Source organism: Bos javanicus, chromosome 7, assembly GCF_032452875.1.
Source record: "Bos javanicus breed banteng chromosome 7, ARS-OSU_banteng_1.0, whole genome shotgun sequence".
NCBI classification, from domain to species: Eukaryota; Metazoa; Chordata; class Mammalia; order Artiodactyla; family Bovidae; genus Bos; species Bos javanicus.
In genome coordinates this window covers 61280616-61301342 of record NC_083874.1, presented here as the reverse complement: position 1 = coordinate 61301342, position 20727 = coordinate 61280616, and the positions used below count along the sequence as shown (strand labels likewise).

At 54.0% G+C, this 20727-nt stretch overlaps 2 protein-coding genes across 8 annotated transcripts in view; one reads left to right on the top strand and one right to left on the bottom strand.

Moving 5' to 3' along the window:
• Positions 1 to 20727, bottom strand: part of TCOF1 (treacle ribosome biogenesis factor 1) — a 291309-nt gene that overhangs the window by 242477 nt on the left and 28105 nt on the right. The window contains exons 19-27 of one of the 6 annotated variants that reach the window (XR_009737646.1): positions 19798 to 19934; positions 17493 to 17597; positions 16825 to 17062; positions 16258 to 16340; positions 15550 to 15730; positions 12987 to 13526; positions 12250 to 12347; positions 11428 to 11513; positions 10285 to 10670 (exon numbers count right to left, since the gene is read on the bottom strand). Coding sequence is in view for 5 of the 6 variants with exons in the window: in XM_061424038.1 (XP_061280022.1) it covers positions 11487 to 11513; positions 12250 to 12347; positions 12987 to 13526; positions 15550 to 15730; positions 16258 to 16340; positions 16825 to 17062; positions 17493 to 17597; positions 19798 to 19934 (1409 nt within the window). In the remaining variant the exon portion in view is untranslated. Of the gene's footprint in view, positions 1 to 10284; positions 10671 to 11427; positions 11514 to 12249; positions 12348 to 12986; positions 13527 to 15549; positions 15731 to 16257; positions 16341 to 16824; positions 17063 to 17492; positions 17598 to 19797; positions 19935 to 20727 lie in introns of those variants that run through there. The other 5 variants (XM_061424038.1, XM_061424040.1, XM_061424041.1 and 2 more) reach the window with 5 other exon arrangements.
• Positions 1315 to 9146, top strand: CD74 (CD74 molecule). 2 transcript variants are annotated; one of them, XM_061424049.1, is made up of 9 exons: positions 1350 to 1594; positions 4260 to 4432; positions 4638 to 4711; positions 5246 to 5308; positions 6075 to 6170; positions 6456 to 6543; positions 7524 to 7715; positions 8205 to 8264; positions 8535 to 9146. In XM_061424049.1, exons 1-8 carry the CDS (start codon positions 1518 to 1520, stop codon positions 8246 to 8248), a joined length of 807 nt encoding a protein of 268 aa, XP_061280033.1. In that variant the 5' UTR covers positions 1350 to 1517; the 3' UTR covers positions 8249 to 8264; positions 8535 to 9146. The 2 variants fall into 2 exon arrangements, with proteins under 2 accessions (XP_061280034.1, XP_061280033.1); XM_061424050.1 differs by lacking the exon at positions 7524 to 7715 and having other exon boundaries at positions 1315 to 1594.

Below are 20727 nucleotides of genomic sequence, written 5' to 3'. Positions count from 1 at the left end.
TTTTTTTTAAATAAGACTTGTATTGAGACATTAATTCTTCTTTATGGCTAAATAATGTTCCATTGTATGGATATACCACATTTTGTTTACTCATCAGTTGATGAATATTTGGGTTGTTTTTGCTTTGGGGCTATTATGAATAATGGTGCTATGACCATTTGTGTATAAGTTTTTCTATGGATACATGCTTTAATCTGTCTTGTGTAGATATCCAGGAGTGGAATTACTGGATCATATGTAACTCCATATTTAACTTCTTGAGAAATCGCCAAATTGTTTTCCAAAGTGGCTGCACCATAGTACATTCCTGCCAGCAATATCTGAGTTCCAATTCCTTCACATCCTTGTCAACACTTGTAATTATTTGTCTTTTGATTACAGCCATCATAGTGGATGTGAAGTGGTACACCATTGTGGCCTCAATCTTCATTTCCCTAATGACTAATGATGAGGAGCATCTTTTCTTGTGCTTATTGACCTTAAATTTGCTGAAAATTTAAACATACACACAAAAGACATAAAGATTAATAAAACAAATATGGTCTATAAGACACAGATAGTGAGAAATAAAATCATGCCAACAGTTAAACCTCCCCTGGGTACCCTTTCCCAGACCCTCTTCCTTCCCTCCCTGTAGAGGTCTCCACTGTCAGGAATTTGAATGACATAATTTGAGCATTAGGAAGCAGAAGGGTGGAATGGTTAAAATCAAGAGATGGATGCATGATTCTGGGCAAACATGTAGCCTCTCAAAACCTCAGTGTCTCTATCTATAAATGGAGATAATAAAATAAAACAGCCCTTAAAATGTCACTGTAAAGATTAAATGAAACAAAGCATGCAAAACGATTAGCACAGTGCCGGCTCAAAGGAGGGCTGGGTAAGTGCTGGCAAATATTAGTACCAGAGCCTTAGAACCAGGGACTCGGGTTCATAAAATGCTTATATTAGCAGACAGCAGAGAGAACACTGAATCCAGCTTTCCTCCCCTGGCTCTGAGATGACATAACTGAGGCCCTGAGAGAAGGAAAGGAATTTGTCTAAGTTCACAAAAGGGGGGCAGCCCCTTTATGTACCCACTCATCTACAGGTGAGAGGGGAGACAAAAAGAATTTTCGGCTTTTTTTTTTGCTTGCTTCAAAGTGATTTCCTATCTAGGGAGTGAACAGTTGCCCGTTTCTTGAAACCTCCAAAGAGCCTTATGAATCCACAGGTCTGCCCAGAAACAAGTGACGCGGGCCCTGTGCAGCCAATGGAAACATGCTGGCCTTTTCACCTGCCTCAGGGGGGGCTCCCCCTACTCATCCTGTCCCATTAAAGGCAACTTGCTGAAGTGAGGGTATTTCCAGCTTTGTGGCTTTCACTTCCACTTGTACCAGGTGGGCGGAGTGGCCTCCTGTAGACGAATCAGATTCCTCCTCAGCCCCAACTTCAAGAGGTGAGCACGGGGCTCAGCATCCCAGATACGCAGGCAGCGGCAGCAGCAGCAGGAGTGGGAAAGACCAGAGGTCAGAAGCATGGAAGACCAGCGTGACCTCATCTCCAACCATGAGCAGCTGCCCATGCTGGGCCAGCGCCCCGGAGCCCAGGAGAGGTATGTGTGAGCAGTAGGAGAGAGCAGCCAAATCTTGGACTGCACAGACGTACGTGCACAGGCGCTACAGGAGCACTAGACCGGGAGTCGGACGAGTCATGAACTTAGGCTCTGACTCCCACACTAACTGGGTGGTCTGGGGCAAGTCTCTGGCCGTCTGGCTTCAGTTCTCCCACCTGTGAAATGAACGAGTTCCTCTAGGGCAGGGGTTTTAACTTTCTTTGCATCACATACTTCTCTTCTGAAAATCAGAAAGCTCTGTACTCATTCCCTACAGTTTCCCACAGTATCAGGAGCTTCCCAGAGTCCCTTGAAGCTGGGCCATGAGCCCTAGATTAGAATTTTGAAAATATTATGGATCCTGGATGGAGAAGCAGATTTTCTAAAAGAGAATGGCAGAAGCAGCTCATCATGGAGGAGTTTCCTCCTAGTTATCATAAGTTGGTATATGTGTTTATATCGAGGGAATTATAGTTGCAGGTGTCTGTAGAGTAGATGAAGATGTTTGCTATCACAGGAGGGAATGAGAGATGTTGGAGGAGGGTCAAAAAAGGGTGAGGTGGGGGGCTCTGGCTAAATTTCTAGAAGGGGCTGTGGGTTGATCTGGGTGATGCCCTGCCCATGCCCCTCTCCCTTGCAGTAAGGGGCCAGCACAGCCATCCAGAGGACCCTTTCCCAGATCCTTATCCATCTGTTTCCCTGAAAAAAACATGGGGAATGGTTAGAATACAGCTACCCCAATGTCCCTGCCCCCCCTCCCAGATAATTTGCATATTACAGAGACTTGTTGTGATGTCAGCAGTTGCCAGGCAGAAAGGGGTTTGGGAGAGACTCTCAGAGATGTCATGAGGAACTTCATACTGTGGGACATGTAACTAGAGATAGACCATTAGTGTCTGGCCTGTGAAAACCCTAGGGAATCCCATGGCTAGGAGAGCCAACTCTTGTGAGGGCTGGATTCTGGTTGAGGTTCTGCAACTGTCATGTATGACTTGTATAAATCAGTTTCTCTCTGGGTCTCAGTAGTAGCAGCAGCAATAATAACAACAGTGGTTATGATAATAGTTCCTATTCACTGTACACTTGTTACCAATCCTCAGTCCCTGTTAGATATTAGTATGATTAGTTTTGTGGTGGGCATATAACTAAATGCTAAACTCAATCATAATTCTTTTACTAACTCTTTAAGTTGGGTACTTTTATTATTTCCCTTTTTACATAAGAGAAAATGGAGACTCGTATTAACAAGTGAGTCACCAAATTTATTGCAGCTAGTGAATCCTGGAGCCAGAATTTGAACCCAGGACTAGTCTGATATTAAAATTTGAGTTTGTCTACCATCTGACCCCCTTCTAGAGGCACAGTTTGCAGGGAGGGGAAATGGGTCCCCTCTGAGCACAGGCCACCCAGTGAGTTGCAGAGCCAGCGTGGGCTCAGTGAGCAGAAAGGGTGCCCCCTTGTCAAATCCTTGTCTGGTTTTCCCTCAGTTCAATCACTGCTTCTAAAAACTGTCCTGGCCTGTTTTGGACCCTTTTGTGAACACTTCTGCCTGGCAACATTTGTACCATGATTCCTCCCAGTTCTGGTTGGCTCCTGACTTTGGCCAATCACTTATTCAAGAAAGAGGCAGTAGAAAGGAGGAAGTGACAAGAGTTGGCACTCATCCAGAACCAGGAGACAGGCCATCAAGATGCATGAAGAAGAAGGAAACCAGATGCTAAAGTTAATTATTAACTCCCTTGAGATTGGTGCTCAGTGTTACAGACTGCTAACTAGGTGCTAGGTACGGAGTCAAGAGCTTTATCCTGATCTCATTTTATATAACAACCCTTTGAGTAGATATTCTTACCTCACGTTACTAAGAGAGGTTGAGTGACTTGCCCCTGTTCCCTGAGCTAAGGGAATGACAGAACCAGGATTACAATCCAGGTTACAGGGTCTCGTCTTTATTATGACTCTCTAGATTCTTAGACCTTATGAGAAACTGAGGTTCAGAGAAGAGACAGTGGGAGGCACAGCTGGGACTCAACTTGGGTGTGGGGTCACTGAAGAGGTGAGGTCATAGAGCTTGAACTCAGGAAGACCCAAGCTTGGGTGGACTTTTCACCACTTCAGAGGCCAGGCCGCCCCTCTTCCTTGGGAAGGCCAAAAAGTAGGATTTGTTTTCCCCTCCTTTCTGGTTTTCTCCTTTTCTCCACACAGGAATTTTACATTCTCCTTTCAGAGTAATAATCCCCTGGAGTGGGCCTTGGTCCAGAAATCACAGAGGACTGGCGAGCAGAGAGGCAATAAGAATGAGCCATGTTTGTGATGTCATGAATTACTAGGCAGCAGGGTCTTCCTGGGGTTTCCTCAGCTGTCCTTGCTGGTTCCCTCGAGAAGACAAGGCCCTTGTTCTTGGCTCTTCCCCACACAGGGGCAGCTCCAGGGTTTCTACCTGGGAGGGCTATAGGGGCAGCAGTGGCTGGAGGTAGGGGGTCAGGAGGATATCGTCAAGCTGTAAGTTCATAGGCACTTATTTGTGCTTAAAGTGTGTGTTTGTTAGGGGCAGCTGAGGGCAAGGGCTGGAACTGTGGGGGCACATTCCCCCATTCCCAGCCAGTCCCCGGGGCAGCCACTTCTGTGGACTCTCCTCTGACCTATGTCCCCCTCCTCCCCTCCACAGCAAGTGCAGTCGTGGAGCCCTGTACACGGGCTTTTCCGTCTTGGTGGCTCTGCTCCTGGCTGGCCAGGCCACCACTGCCTACTTCCTGTACCAGCAGCAGGGCCGGCTGGACAAGCTGACGGTCACCTCCCAGAACCTGCAGCTGGAGAACCTGCGCATGAAGCTTCCCAAGCGTGCGTGCCCTGCCTCTGTCCTGACAACCCCCCTGCCCCTCACCTCAGAGAACCCTCATTCCCGCCCCAGCTGGGCCCACTGTCCTCGCCCTCTGGTCTGGAATTCCAGCCCCTCATCTGGGTCTGAGCTCTCGGTCCCCGTGTCTGAGTACCCTCTTCCCTGGGCACTGGGGCCATACTCATGCTGTGCCTTCTGCCCCTACAGCTGCCAAGCCTATGAGCCAGATGCGGATGGCCACTCCCATGCTGATGCGGGTGCTGCCCATGGCAGGCCCGGAGGTAAGGCCAACCCCAGGGCAGGAGAGGGAAGCTTACTCCGCCTGGAGAGGGCAAGTGCCAAGGGACAGGGGAGGACACCTGGCTCAGGAACAGCACAGCTGGAGAGGGGGACCTGGCTGTTGGGGGGAGGAACAGGAATTCCAGGGGTGAAGGAGGAGGAAAGAGCCTCTTGGGGCCCTCTCTGGGAGGAAGGCCCAGCCCTCCACAATTATAAAGTGCTTCTCATTTCCCAGAGCGTCTCACAGTCCCTCCTATTTTCAGAGCCCTTGATATATAGATGATGTTTCTGTTCACAAAACTATCTCCTGTCCACAAAGCCTTGGGCAGGAAAGCGTTTGCAGAGTAAAGGAACAGGATATTGAGGCAGGAAGGTAACAACCTGCTCAAGCTCTCACAGTGGGACATCGTAGCGATGGACTTGTTGAACATCTGGGAATCCAGACTCTCACCCAGACCCCAGCTGCTGGCTCTGCTCTGGGCCCCACCCCCAGGGGCCAGTCCTGGGAACTCCTCCCTCCTTCCTTCCTTCCACAGCCCATGAAGAACGCCACCAAGTACGGCAACATGACACAGGACCATGTGATGCACCTGCTCCTGGTGAGTGGAACCCGGCCAGGCAGCCCTCACCTCCCACCCCATCCCCATAGGCCCCTGGCTGGGGCTGTGCTTCAAAACCTGCACTGGGCCCGGCTCACAGCGGACGTTCAACGTGGGCTCCGCGAATTAGTGAAGCAACACAAATGTGGCCCTTAATGTTCTATGAAGTTCAGCCCCACTGCTCCCCACTTTTTTGTGTTTGAGGTGGAGAAACTAAGGCCCAGAGTCTGGAAGTGACTTGCTCAAGATGCTTTATTCCTTCCCAAATTTTTACTGAGTAGCAGCACCAGGCACTGTGCAAGGCTCTGGAGCCACAGTGGGGAGCAATCAGATCAGTCCTAGTCCATGGAGATCTCAGGCTAGCATGGAGACAGACGGGTGACCAGGTGATGAGGGATGTGCAGGGGCCTTTGAGAGAAAAAGTGGCCAAGGATCTGACTTAGCTGGGGCAGGAGTGCTGGGATGAAGTCGAGGGTTTCCTCTGAAGGAGGTGAGACCTGGAAGATGAGTAAGAGTCTGCAAGGATCAGAAGACTGACGACTGTTGGTAGAACTGGGCCTGGAACTGGGTCTCCCGACTCCCAGCCCTGGGGTGTTGTACCTGGGCCCCTGGATTACTTTAACACATCCCCTTCCCCATTAGCTCCAGTGTGCTGAGGTCTGGGCTCCACACCTCAGAACCAAAGATCAGGGCAACATGAGCTGTACATTAAACCTTGCCTGCCTGGAAGCTTTTTAACCTTCCTTCCTGCCTTGCTACCCTGCAGAAGGCAGACCCCCTGAAGGTGTACCCGCAGCTGAAGGGGAGCCTGCCAGAAAACCTGAAACACCTTAAGGACTCCATGGATGGCTTGGACTGGAAGGTCAGCAGCTTTCCCTGCACTGGTACCCTGCCTCCCTGTCTAAAGCAGCCCTGGGACGAGCGGCGTGAGCAGGGAAGCCGTTCTCAGGAAACTGGAGGCGGCTTCCCAGCACTTAAGAAGCTCCCACCATGGGAGAATGCTTGGACTCAAGGAACCACCTTGACCAAACACTGGGGGGTGTCTGAGGGGCAACCAGGTCCCCACTGGCCCTCCATGTCCCAGGGGCACAGTCAATAGGGTGGGAGTGGGCTACTAAGCCTGACTCTTGGCCTTTATCTCCATTAGCTCTTTGAGAGCTGGCTGCATCAGTGGCTCTTGTTTGAAATGAGCAAGAACTCGCTGGAGGAGAAGCCCTTTGAGGGTCCACCAAAAGGTAAAGGGAATGTGAATCTTGGGGAGGTGGGGTTTCTGGGACCTCCCTGATCCAAGCACAGGGCTCTCCCAGCCTCTCAGCTCTCACTCCTGTTTCTCCTGCCTGTTCTGGGCTCGTCTGCCCCCAGCCCCCATCCTGTCCCTTCAGGAGGTGACCTCCCTTGTGGAGGACGGAACTGCACAAGGAGGCCTGGAGCAAAAACCACCCAAAACATCCCAGGAGTCATAGCAATGATCTTCCTCACCCAGCACTGCATCCTGCAGGCTCACAAGGGTTGGGCTCATGATTCCCACCCTTCCAAGGGACCTCTCCTGTCACACAGCCACTGCTGCTAGCTAAGAGGGCCTTGAGGTTCTTCCATCTCATGGGCAATGTGTACCAGGGTTTTCAGCTTGAAAGCCTTTATGGGTGCTCTGTTCTCATCCTGGTGCTAATTGGCTATGTGACTTTGGGCAAGTCTCTTCCCTCTTGGCTTCAGTTTCAGAAGTGGAAGATCAGGGGCCCACCCTTCCTGAACCCCAGGATTCTCCATCATGGATTCAGAGAGGGCACCTTGCATGTTATCTTAACCAACTTCCAGCTAATGTTCAAATCCCCTCTATAACAGCCTCATCACATGGTAACCCCCATTTCTACTTGGATACCGCCAGTAATGGGAGCTCAGACTCGGCAAGGAGTCTACTGCTTTTCTCTAGAAATCAGAATCATAGGTGCAATTCTAAACTCTAATAGGTACCGAGTGTCAGAAGAAATCATCATGTTCTGGGATGAATTAGCAACACAGCCATGCATTTCCTCTCTGATCCTGGACCTGGTTGGTCCAGGCCTCAGTTTCTCCATCTGTGCAATTGGTAGAGCAAGTGCAGCCACTTGGACAGAAGGCATTAGGCACACAACAGTGGTATGTGGACCTCTGGTTCTGCTGAGACCCTAGCCCAGAGCCCGCTCACTCACTGTGTTCACCGTGCCTGTCGCTTCAGTACTGACCCAGTGCCAGGAAGAGGTCAGCCGCATCCCTGCCATCCACCCGGGCGTGTTCAAGCCCAACTGCGACGAGAACGGCAACTATATGCCGCTCCAGTGCTATGGGAGCATCGGCTACTGCTGGTGCGTCTTCCCCAACGGCACCGAGGTCCCCCACACCAGGAGCCGTGGGCACCGTAACTGCAGTGGTAAGCGGTGGCCGCTGTGCCAGGAGCAGGAAGGAGCAGGACGGCTGAAGGGCAGGTTGTCCCCCGGCACACCATGGGCTAGGACACGCAAGGTGCCCTCTCTGGGCAGCAGCCACTCAGCCATGCATCCACCCACTGTGCACTCCTTATTTATTTGTGTACTATTATTTCTCTCCTTATGTCCACATTCATCTACTTAACTCATTTGTCCTCCAACCCTTCCACTCTACCCATCCACGAGAGCATCCAGGGTCCTCCAGATCCACCCATCTGATTTCATCACCCGCTCCTTGGCCTCGCTCATTCAGTTCCCCAGCCACATCTCACTGCTGCTTGCAGCCATCCAACAAGCGTCCTTCCATTCACATCTGTTTTACCAAGCACCAGGCTTGTGGCAAGGTTGGGAAGAACTAGCCCACCCAGGCTCCTTGCCAGTGGGCACAGTAGGCTGGACTGCAACTAAAGAGTGGACTCTCTGCTCCTTTGCAGACCCAATGGAGATGGAGTATCCGTCATCTGGGCTGGGGGTGTAAGCAGGATTTCAGTAAGGTAAGCACCCTTGAAGGGCATCTAGTCCCCAGTAGCTTATCCCCAGAGGGGCCAACTCACTCGTGGATGATGACCCCAGGCCATTCTCCAACTTCCTTCTCACAGATGAGGACCAGGGCTGGGGGTTCTGGGGCCATGGCAGTCAATTCTTGTATCCAAGCAGGAGGCAGTGGAGGGTGAAGGGCCCTTGACTGCTCCGAGGCCACAGGATGCTGGGAGGGGGCAGGGACAAGTGACTCCAGCCCTAACCTGCTGCTTCCCTCCCTGCAGTCGCCCCGTGAGCTCAGCAGACGCAGACGCCAGTACCCAGACAGCCCTGCAAGGCCACAGCTTCCCTCCCTGCCGCAGCCCCTCTCCTTCCCTTACACACCCCTTCCCTTGCTGTCTCCCACCCTGCACCTCATTCTATGAGACTCTGCCTCTCCATCAGCCTTGGACACAACTATCATATCAGAACGGCATAGATTAGTGGTACGCTTGCTGCCCAAACTCCCATCCACTAGCAGGAACGCAAGGCCCAGGGACATGGACCATGAGAGAGGCTGACCCCCAGTGCTGACACCACAGCAGGCTGACACGGAACTCCAAGATCATGGAAGTGGTGGGCAGGTGCAGGGAGAAGGGACGGCACTATCCCAAGTCCCAGGACGGACACCTCTGCTGTCCCCTCCCCTCCAGGCCTCAGTTTTCCAGCCCTTTAACTGGGGGCATGAGCCACCCCTTCCCTCTCCCCGGCATCATACACCCAAGAAGAACGAGCTCCCCCAAACTGCAGCCCCTCCCCTCACTTTCTGCCACCCCCTAGTTCCCTCTGCACAGCCAAGCTTGTCATCAGCCCTCCAGCCACGGCTCCTGTGAGAATAAAAGGTAGTGAGTAGAACACGCCCGGCTCTCAGCTGTTCTTTGGGTATGGTCTGTCTACCCCAAGGGGGTGAACTGAAGACCTGGAATCCTGTAGTCGAGGAGGGAGGTCACAGCCTGGGGAGCCCACTCACAGATGCCGGGCTGAGGGGCTGCAGTGTTTGGACACAGACCACTTCTCCATGTTTCACACACAGGAATACTTTACTTCCAAGAAGAAGAAACAGGCTCTTGCCCATAATTCTTTAAGCACCAGTTCTTCTGGGTCCAGCTTCTCCTGTCCCCGTTTTCATTTCTATACTAAGAACAGTACAAGTGTAATGACAGATGGCAACAACGCAGGCCCTTGTATTGGGACCACCAGGGAGTGGGGGCTGTGGAACTGGGGGCCAATGTCCTACTTAAGGGGTGGCCGCTGTGTGGCCCCAGCCGCTTGTTGCCAGGAGGAGCACAGGCCCCTGTGGTCACATTTCTGGACTTTCCAAGAGGAGCCCTAAATGAAAAAGTTTATTGAAATCTCTCCATTTCTAAGTCTGAAGACTTGCTAGGGGTCAAAGGAACCCAACAGGACAATGCTCTGCAGCCTCTCTTCTAGCCAACACACTTAGGGGAAGAGAGGCGACCTGGGAGGGGGTCCTTGCCCAGGGGCCCCCAGTTAAGGGTACAGTTGGCTGTCACCCTGACTCTCCCAGACCCCCCAAGCTCAGTGCTGTTTCTGCATGGACTCTCGCTGTCTCCAGCAGAAGGCTAAAAGCCTTGGACCTTCACACTGCTCTGGGCCCAGGGAAGTGGGCCCCCCCCATCACCGCCATCACAAACTCCTGTGGATGTCACCCTGACACATCTTTCGAGTGCCTCCACTTCTTGCCTTCATCATAGCAGAACCTTTGTAACCTAGCCTGACCATGCCCGAGCTCCCCCTTAGCTTAGATGCCACCTCCTCCAGGAAGCCTTCCCCACCCCATCAGGGCCCTTTGCTGAGTCTCCTCCTTTGGCAGACAGGGTGTCACTCACCACAGTATCCCAGAGTCTTGATACACCGTCAAGAATAAATCCTGAGCAGATGAGGTCTGTTCATCTCCCAGTGTCAGTCAGACTCTCCCTTCCAAGAATCAATCAATTGCAGAGCGTTTGCCCAGAGGCACTAGGAACTTGCACCTTTCCTTCAAGTCTTTTATTTTCTGAGTTCTTACAAAAAAACCCATACAAACAAAAAAGGAAAAAACTGACAAAAGGAGGACAAAGCCTCAGCATCAGCCGCAGACCGGGGCATGAAGGAGCCACAGACTGAGCCTCACTGGGTCTACAGAGCAGAGGCAGAAAGCCTTGAGGCCTCTGGGCATGTTGGAGCTGAGAAGGGAGGGGCAGGTCACTTAAAAAAATATATATATACTGTACACGTCCATCCATCCGAGGCATCCTGCATTGGAGAGAATTCAGTGAGCAGAGGTCATGGAGCCAGGCAGGCTTCTTCCTCCTCAGACCAGCCTCTCTGCAGGGCTCGCTGGTTTGGCCAGCATGGACATCGCAGCTGGCCATCGTCTTCTGGGGAGCAAGCGGAAGTTAAAAATTCAATTCCCACCCTTGGTGGGCAGAGGGAAGAAGCATGGGGCTGGCCACCACTTGGCTAAGAAATCCCTGGGAGAAGAAGATATAAGACTTCCCCAACTTTTTCTCTACCAAGGAGAACAAAATCAAATCAAAAGCTCTCCCCATGCAGGAGAGGAGCATTAACTAACCACAGTGGATACCTGGTGGTGCTGACTGTGTCCCAGGAACTGGGACGAGGGCTTCAGAGCTTAGCTTCTCTGAAGCCTCACCACCTGCCCAGGCCTGTATCACCCTGTTTACAGTAGGCTGGGGCTCCCTCAGCTAGGCGGAGCATTCCACCCTTTCACCACCACCTGGGAAGCACAGAGGATCAGAATGGCTTGCTTTGAGTAAAACATGTTACTTCCCATGAGGAAAGGCCCTCGAATTACAAAATTAGAAAGAAAGGAATGACAGTGGCGAAGGAGACTGAGCTGTCCCCGACCTCAAGCCTTACCCTCATGTACAAGGATTAAGCATGCCAGTGTGCCCCTCCCCCACCACACCCCAGCAACCCCCCTCCCTCCACCCGAGCAACTCAGTGGTGGTCACTGTCCAGACTCTCCTGGATCCTTGACTCTGCAGCTCTGATTCCCGGCATCACCCACTGCCCTTGAGGAACTGAACCCTCTTTCTCCAAAACCCCTTCCCTGAGGCCCACCCCCGAGGCCCAGTCTCGCTCCTGAGGACCACGGTGGGTGCTGGAGCTGACCTCCCGCCCTCTCCAGCAGGGGTTCCCAGGCCAGGAGTGTACCTGCCGCCTGGCGTCCCTCAGACGGTTTGCTCTGCCGTCTTCTTCTGTGAAGAGAGAAGCAGGAGAGGCTCTTGGACCTGAAGTGTCTCCCCACCCACGCCACCCCCACCAGGAGGGGCTATGACAGTTCCCTCCCGAGGCTCTGTGGCTCCCCCAGAACAGATACTGGGGACACACAGATCCTGAGGGTGCGGAGGGTGCCCCTGAGCCTTGGAGGATGGAGCCCAAGACTCTGCAGCAGCAGATGCTCGGATTTTCTAACCATGACTGTGGCCTTGCTAGCCATGTTGAGAACCGCGTCTGGGTATGAGGAGCTGAGGGCCCCTGGTCAGGCGGTCGGCCCTTGACACGCATGACGCAGATGGTGAGTGTTTCTGCCGTGGGGATACCCCGCCAGCTGGGGCACACACATCCAAGGGAACCTTTTCTCTCACCCAGAAACCTGCACAGCCTAGCTAGTCTCCCGACCCCAGGGGGGCTTCTCTTTTCTTCACTTGTCATAATAGCCTCCTACCTCACAGGCAAGACAGGGCCGCTCCATGGCTCCCACATGCACAGACCTTGGGCCCCTCAGGGTGGGCCCACCTCCTAGCTCTTCTCTAGTGTCTCACAATACACACGCTCCTGTTCGGGACCCTGAGAACGGTAGGGGCACAGGGACTGGGTCTGGCTTATCCCACCCCCTACCCTGACATCCAGAGGCTGGGGCGGATCACATTCACCTGGGGACTGGGTCTGGGTCCCCTTTTCTAGCCCAAGACTCCTTGGGACTCACTCTACCTTTCTCTTCTTTTTCTTCTGTGATGGTGAGCCAGGGTCTTTGGTTGAGGCCTTTTTTGCTTTCTTCTTCTTTTCCTTTTTCTCCTTGTCTTTTTTTTCTAAGGGAAGAAAGTAAAATTGCTAAACCACAGATGTTAATCTTAAGGGTTGGGGTCAAAGTGGGCAGACAGGGCAGGTCTCCAGGGGCCCTAGAGCTCTCTCCTCTCTATGCCCCACACCCTGGGGAGCCATCGAAGCACAAGTCTTATGATTTCTGCCCCCATGGAAGCCCTGGACTGTTACCATTTTAACTCACTTTGTAAAATTTCTACACTGATTTTAAAAAGACACTTTCAATCTGTAAAATGGGAATGAGTGATCACCCATCAGACAGGACTGTGGTGGGGGTTAAACGTGGCCTGGCTGCACGAGGACTCCAGCACAGAATGCAGCAAGGGGCAGCTGCTACCCAGGAGCCTGGACCCCAGGAGCCTGGGCTGCCAGCGTGCGTGGCTGTGGCTGCCGTGAGGGAGTGCAGGGCTCTGCGAGCAGAACACGCCCTGCAGCTGCGAGCGCCATCCTGGTGGTGGTGGCCCCACTGCTCCAGGACCTGGTTCTGGCTTTGCCCATCCTGCTCCCAAGACGGACAAGACATTCTCAGCCCTCTCTGTGCTGGCTGAGGGCCACCCACCTGAGTGGTGACTGACAGCCCTCAGCAGGACCAGGGAAGTGTGCTTTGGGCTGCAGCAGGCACTTACTCTTGTCAGATTTCTTCTTCTCTTTCTTCATCTTAAGGTTGCTGTGGTCTCCCCCGTCACCCTTCGGAGTCCCCAGCTCCCCTACTGGCTTCTCCTTGGCCCCTTGAGAGCTGGGAGACTCCTTCTCCTTCTTCTCCTTGACGTCACCACTTGCTCTGTCCTTCTTGGATTTCCCTTTGACAGTCCTGGGGGCCTTTTCTGAGGAGACCACATGCTCCCCACCATCCGCAGCTGCCAGCTGCTTCTTTTTCTTGTTCTTGGGGGCCTTGGGGGCTGTCTGGTCTTCGGACAGCTTCCGCTTATGGCCCAGGCGGCCCTTCCGGCTGCCTTCCTTGGCGGTGTCCACAGCCTTCTTCCTCTCCTGCTCCAGCAGCTCCGTGAGCACCTTCGCCACCGAGGCCTGCACCTGCGCCTCGCTCAGGGGCCAGGGCTCACTCAGGAGGCGCTGAGTGATGTTGCTCTGCAGCGCCAGCATGGAGGCCGGGGGACTCCCGGGCCCCTTCCCGGGCTTCTGAGGTGTGGCACCAGCCTCTTTTCTGCCTGTGGAGAGAGGACCCGGGGTCATGGACCTGAGAGAATCGGGGACTAGACCTCTGGTGGCATGAAAGCCAAGGGGGTCCAGCATGACCTGACATTCTCTGATGTGGTACAGATGGGACCAGGGAACCCGCTGGGTCTCCTGCCCACACCTCTCCACCTGCTTCTAACTTACAGCTCTTTTCATGTCTCCTCACACTGAAAACTCAAGTTCAGGCTGGAAATTAACTCCAGCATGTTAATCAAAGGGCTTGTAGTATTAGTTGCTCAGCTGTGTCCAACTCTGAGACCCCACGGACTGTAGCCCACCAGGCTCCTCTGTCCATGGAGTTCTCCAGGCAAGAATACTGGAGTGGGTTGCCATTTCCTTCTCCAAAAGGGCTTGTAATCCGCCAACAAATCAAAGAATCTATGGGACAGGATAGACGGCACCTTTCAGTCAGGAGCCCAGGGCAGGGAGACAGGATGCCGGGGCCCTGGGTCTGAAAACCAAATTCAGTTCCCTATTTATAAAATGAGGCATTGGATGAACACTGAATCCCCTCACTGTTCTAAACCACAGATGCATAAAAAAAAAGCCAAGATCATGTAGCCATCCAACTTATGCCCACTTGTACCCTGGGGGTCTGTAGCCCTCTGCGGTCAGGGGTCCAGGTGGCTTGGCCTGGGGGTGGGGGGTGCAGAGAATACGCACATGGTGGCTGACTAAGCAGGTTTACTGCTGCCAGAGCGACTTCTGCTGCAGCCTTTGTTTAGAATTTTCCACGCCTCTGCTCTCCTTTGATAATTGTGTGCTGACTACACGTGTGAAAAAAACCTTCCACAGCCCCCTCTAAAATGTCTCCTTGTCACACCCGCCTCTCACAAAGAGAACACTGGGGAAGAAAATGAGCAATGACTCCTCTTGCTGACCCAGCACTGGGCAAGCTGCAGCTAGAGGCCCCAGGACTGGGGGCTGAGCATATGTCCCGGCACTGCCCCAACTTCGCAGGTCCCTTTGGGGTCTCACAGAACAAGAGTGGCGACACCCTGGGCTCTGGGAGGTGCTGGTAGCTTGGCCCTGGCTCCATGTGGGGAGGATAAAGCTGTTCCCTTCAGGGTGCAGTGGGAACTGCAGCAGCTCTGGCTCCAGAGCCCCAGGGGGGCTGGGGAGGTGGGCAGAGGGGGGTCCCAGGGCAGAGGGAGGCCCACTTCAGTCCTTTGGTGCTTCGTGGCAAGAACAGGAGTCAGCTAGAGAAGGGAGCCAAGGAGAGCACAGGGTGCCTCAGCAACCCACTTCTCTGCCTCCTGTCTACCACACACCCTAGAATGCCAAGGCCAGGGAACCTTGAGAGCTGGCCCAGGCAGACCCTCTGAGACACCTGTCCCAGAGTGCTGGCACAGTCAGCAGTGGCTGATACCTAGGCCAGGTGACCTGAGCACTCGAGTCTGCCCTCCAAACACCACGAGACTTTCTCCACATGTGCCATTTTCTGTATGTGCCACCAATGGATCCACCAACCCCCGCCCTGTATGGTTAGGGCACCAAGAGTTGCCATGGGCTTGTCTGAGGCTTCAGAGCATGTCAGTCCTTTGCCTGCGGTCTTCACCATGTGCAGAAGACTTCTTCAAACGTGACCCCATCTTCTGTCTGAGCTATCCCAAGTACCTACACCCTGTACCAGGAGCCCACTTGTTAGGAAGAAAAGTCAACAGGAACAGCTAGAGAGAGCCGAGGCCTACCCTGTGAGTCCAGGTGCACATCCTCTAAGGTAGGGATCAGCCTACACGGTGCACCAGCATCCCTCGGGGCTGGATAACCCGACCTCCGGGCGGCCCTAGGCTACAGGAGCCAGACTCTAGGGCACAGGCCCCTGCACTTTTGACGTGCACCTCCAGGCCTGATGTAGCGGTACCAGACCTCACCTGGGGAGGCCCTGCTGGCAGACAGGACCATGTTGGTGGGACTGCTCCTGAGGGAGGCAAAGGGGCTCCTTGCCTTGTTCTTCCACATCCTGCTGTGTCCTTCCTGAGGCCCTCGACTCACCTGTTTTAGGGGACATGGTGCCTGCTGCTTGTTGGGGCTCCACTTCCTGCTTGCCCTCTGGGGCATCTCTGGTGGCCGGAGTAGAGGAAACAGAGGGGCTGGCGTCTGGTTTGGGAGCGGCCTTTGAAGTCTTGGAACCAGCTGGAGTCAGCCCAGGAGTCACAAAACCTGAGAGGAGAGACTGAAGAAGCCCAGTGTGAAGAAGCCCAGCAGTGCATGGCCCACTAGAGGAGCTCAGCCCCGGGACCCTCAGGCCAGCTGGGCGGCGGGCACACAGCCCTGTGTACATACCTCCTGCACTACTATAATTAATACATATTTTAAATGGGCTCATTTAAAAAGGAAACTTATTACTAATGCAAAGGGAAAAGCCCTAGCACTTGCCACATACAGATGATAACCTTAAAAGAAATCCCATCTGTTACCTGTTAGAGAATGTTTTTATCTGGAGATCACCTAAAATCAAGGTAAACCCCTTCTATAGACTCTAAGAGTCTGCTTCTCACAGCTTTATGCTGAAGTGGGACCTCAGGAGAGGAGCCATGCAGTCAGGACCCTGCCCAGGGCCCCTGGAAAGAGGACGGGCCTGGTCCCAGACCCATGACCCAGGGCATGGCCTCAGCCTACAACTGCATGGTAGGTTAGAGCCTGGCCTGGGGCTCCCACCTCAAGGCTCCAGAGACTGCCAGCCCCTTCCCTTGCAGTTACCTGGGAAGGTGCCACCACCTCGTCGTCACTGGACTCTGTTGTGGTCTCTTCCACCAAGGTCTCCCTCCTGGAGGGGGCTGGGCCTACGGGAGAAGCACAGGTAACTGTTGGGAACCCCGGGTTCCCTCTGCCCGCTGGACAGGTCAGAGCGCTCCGGGAGCAGGAGGGCCCCGAGGTGGCCTGGTCCCTCTTTACGTGCCTCACCCTCTGATCTAAGGCATCATCTGCCCCTCATTGCTCCCTTCCATGGTCTATTGCTATTCACAGCATTTCCAGTGAGACACCTGCATGCACAAACCTTCTAATCCCCAAGAGAGGTATGGTCTTCGGAATCTGGGGATCAGTCAGGGAAGCCTGATCCCAAAAGGTTGGGCATGGCCAAACAGTCAAGTAAAAACGTTGTTCATGTTGTGTGGACCAATTTGGTCATGGGGTTGTATAGCTGGGTAACTGAGGTCCTGCATGAGATGCCTAGGTCAAAGTCGTAGAACATGGGCAGATACAGAGCAGAGACCTGAGCCCAGGGCTCCACCAGGTCCTCCAGCATTTCTCTCCCAGGAGCCTCACCTGGCCTGTGGGCTGACGGGGCCGCCTGGGACCCCTTGGCATCGTCCTCGCTCCCTGAAGAGCTGCTGTTGCTGTCATCTGAGGTTGCAGGGGCCTTGGCTGTGGGGTGCCCCGAGGGAGTGGCTGTGGCCTGCTGAGCTGTAGGAACCTCAGGCTTTCTGAGCTTGTTGGCCATTCTGACCTGGGTAGGGGTGCTCTGGGGACTTGCCGTGGAGAGTGTTCCCACAGCACTGTCAGTCTGATTTGAGGAAAGGAGAGAGAATAGAAAGGGAAAATTAGGGGAAATAAGATCTGGTGCTTACTGAATACCTCAGGGAAGGGCCAGGCACCACTAGAGGCTTCACACACAGGCCCCATTTAATTCTCCCACTACTCTCTAGGATGGGCAGTGGGAGACTCCCTGGCAGTGATTAGGACTCCAGGATTTCACTGCTGAGCGCCTGGGTTCAATCCCTGGTTAGGGAACTAAGACCCCTCAAAAAGAAAGTTTGGGTGCGGGGGCATGCACAGTAGAAGCCTGGGAAGGTGAATGCGCATGCTGAGGTCACAGGGTAGCTAAATGCTGGCGCTGGGACTTGGGCCCTTGCCTGCACCCTGCCTTCTACCTCCTGTGTCTCTGAACACTATCCCCTCCGGGGTGAGGCCTGGCCCCCGACTCCCCAGCTCACCCCACTTGAAGACGGGGTCTTGGCAGCAGGAGATTGGGCCTCACTGGCTTTCTGGGCAAGAACCTTCAGGGCAGCCTGTGTCAGCGGGAGGTTCCTCTTGGTCACCTGTGAAAGGCAAAGGTGAGGAGCCAGCCTGGTTCCATGTAGACAGGACCCTGCCCAGGGCCCCCAGAAAGAGGACGGGCCCAGACTCATGACCCAGGGGCTGGCCTCAGCCTAAGACTGCACAGGTGGGTGAGAGCCTGGCCTGGGGCTCCCAGGTTCTTGGCATGCCATCTAGGCCACACCCTGGTCACATCCTGCCCGGCTCGGGTAGGAGGGGACCCATAGCTGCCAGAGGAACCTGGAGGTGGACTGGAGAGCTGAGGGGCGGTCGAAGGGGTACTGCCACTGACTGGGCAGAAAATAAGCTAATAGTATCATTATCAGAGGATCCACAGACAGCTCCCAGCCCAGGGGAGGGAAGGGGCTCAGGCCCCCCGGAGGCTCCACCACTGAGTCTGAGCCTCTAGACTAGCGGCTGCAACAGACTCCTCAATAGGCTCCCTGGGGCCACTCCTGTTTCCCACACCTGCCAGCAGCCAAGGAGAGAATGGAACGAGAACTGGGTGTGATCCCTTGTTAAAACCTCCAGGCCCCCTTCAGCCCTCACCATGGGCCATGAGGCCTGGCCCCTCTGCCCCTGCTTCCCTACCTTCTCCCAGCTCTCACACCCCAAGCGCTCCCCCAGAGGCTTCTGCGCCTGGGTCTCCCTGCCTGGAGGGCTCCCCAGCTTGCCCAGGCCTGGCTGCTTCTCTGGCCCCAGCGTTGTGTCCTCTGGGAGGCCACCCCGGCCTATCCTTTCTAAGTCAAGTCATCCCACTGTTTCTTGCTTATATCAATACTACTCCCTTCAAAGCACCCACCAGTTGGGGTGAGTACTTTAACTCTCGGTCTCCTTGCTTAATGGCTGTCCCCCGCCTTGGGAATTCCATGAGGGCAGGGCCCCTCCCTGTCTTCTTCCTGCTGTACCCCCAGTTCCCAGCATGGACAGATGCTCAGCACCATCTGCTGGCTGAAAGGCCAAATGGATGCAGGTTGGTGGGTGCAGTGACCACAATCCAGCCACCACTCAGCAACCATGCTCCCAGGAAGCTCTTTTTGGGTCAGAGGTCGTGATGAGCCCCAATGAGTGGTGGTGCCCAAGTCCTGCTTTGGCCTATCCAGCTCTCACTCCCACCATCTCAGGAAAAAAGGGGGCGGGTGCAAGGGCTTGGGAAAACAAATGGCTATGGCCCCACGAGCAATGGGCCCAGAAACAATGAACTAGGATCCAGGAGCCCTGGGTTCCAGCCCTGCCTGATCCTGGACACGCCTCGACCCTCTTGCTGAGGGCGTGGTGCTCAGCTCCATCGTTTGAACAATGAGCCATTAACTCTCCCCTGCTTGGTTTTTAGGTTCCAGCAAGGACCCGACTCGGAGAAGGCAATGGCACCCCACTCCAGTACTCTTGCCTGGAAAATCCCATGGACAGAGGAGCCTGGTAGGCTACAGTCCACGGGGTCACTAAGAGTCGGACATGACTGAGCGACTTCACTTTCTCTTTTCACTTTCATGCATTGGAGAAGGAAATGGCAACCCACTCCAGTGTTCTTGCCTGGAGAATCCCAGGGACGGGGAGGCCTGGTGGGCTGCCGTCTATGGGGTCACACAGAGTCGGACACGACTGAAGTGACTTAGCATAGCATAGCATAGCAAGGACCCGACTGAGTGATTTCACTTTCTTTTCACTTTCATGCCTTGGAGAAGGAAATGGCAACCCACTCCAGTGTTCTTGCCTGGAGAATCCCAGGGACGGGGGAGCCTGGTGAGCTGCTGTCTATGGGGTCGCACAGAGTCGGACACGACTGAAGCGACTTAGAAGCAGCAGCAGCAGCAGCAGCAGCAGCAGCAAGGACCAAAGAAATAAAAATGCACTGAAAATAGTGAAGGCTAGGAAGAACGCTACTGGTCACTATGATGAACATTAACAAAGGGCAACTTTTGTTCACAGCAAACCGTGAGAGAAAAATCAAACCAAAAGCCTGATATTGTTGGAGAAGCTGCTGGAGTCATGCTGGTTCTTCCCGGGGGGCTACATGCCAGAGGACGCTTCCTGACCTTCAGGGGCACGGATCAGGGCTATGGCCAGGCCCAGAAAGGCCCTGGCTTCCACGGGGTGGGTGAGAGCAACTACAGTGCCACCCAGCAACCCTGAGTGGAAGTGGTGTTGAGGAGGGGCCCCTCAGCCCGCTGGCCCGGCAGAGCCCCCTTGCCCACCAGGTACCTGAGTGGCTGAGGCCTCCTGCTTCTTGCCTTCAGACCCCTGACTTGTGTCCTCACTGCTGGGAGCCCCCACCACACTGGCTCTGAGGGCCGCCTTTGGGGGTGCCGTGGGCACAGTCACCACGCTGGTCCTAGTGGCTGGGATGGAGGGGGAGGGGGTATGTCAGGGCTGAGAAGCCCCGTGGCCTCCTCCAAGCAGCAAAACCCGCTCTATCAAGCCCATCCTGGGAACCTCATGCAGTGCCCAGGGCCCATGTGCTAGAAGCCCCTTAAACTCCCTCCCAAGCCTTCCAGGCAGGAGCGGCTGCTGTCTCCATGTTTTATAAGGAGATGAGACGGCAGCTGTGGGCAACACCCCAGGCCTTTTCCTCAGCCCCTCCCCTCCTGCAGTCCCCCTCGCTGGCTAAGAGGACAGGCAGAGCACTGGAGCCAAACACGACTCTGCACATTTAAAACCCTCTCTCTTAGAAAAGCCTTGGTCATGTGTAGAGGCTCAATCACATGTGTTCACTGCAGCACTGTTTGTAACAGCCCAACACCCCAAATAAAATCCTTAGCTTCCTCCACCTCAACACTGGCTGAAAAAACTGCAGGATTCCCAGGTGACCACTCTGTAGCCAGTGGGGATCACGCTGTAACTACGGAACGTCACAACATACCAAGATTACTGAGCATATGTACAGTATGGTCTCACTAAAAATACTCAGTGTACCTTTGGTGTTTGTAAAGTTAATAGCTATAAAATGTTAACAGTGATTATTTTGGACAGTGGGATTACAAGTGATGCTTTTTCTTTTGTGCTAATCTGCATTTCTTAATAAACCCGCCAAGATCAGGTATTAATATCCTCATCAAAAAGTGTCCTGGTAACAACACCGATAACGATTACCCATTTCCTTGCTATCACTGTCGGAATCAGATTGTCGAAAGT

Bases quoted from the DNA above. Each gene is read 5' to 3' on its own strand.
- CD74 (XM_061424049.1), top strand. From the start codon at position 1,518: ATGGAAGACCAGCGTGACCTCATCTCCAACCATGAGCAGCTGCCCATG. The intron at 5,309-6,074 runs GTGAGTGGAACC...GCTACCCTGCAG, and splicing joins ATGTGATGCACCTGCTCCTG to AAGGCAGACCCCCTGAAGGT. The intron at 7,716-8,204 runs GTAAGCGGTGGC...GCTCCTTTGCAG, and splicing joins TGGGCACCGTAACTGCAGTG to ACCCAATGGAGATGGAGTAT.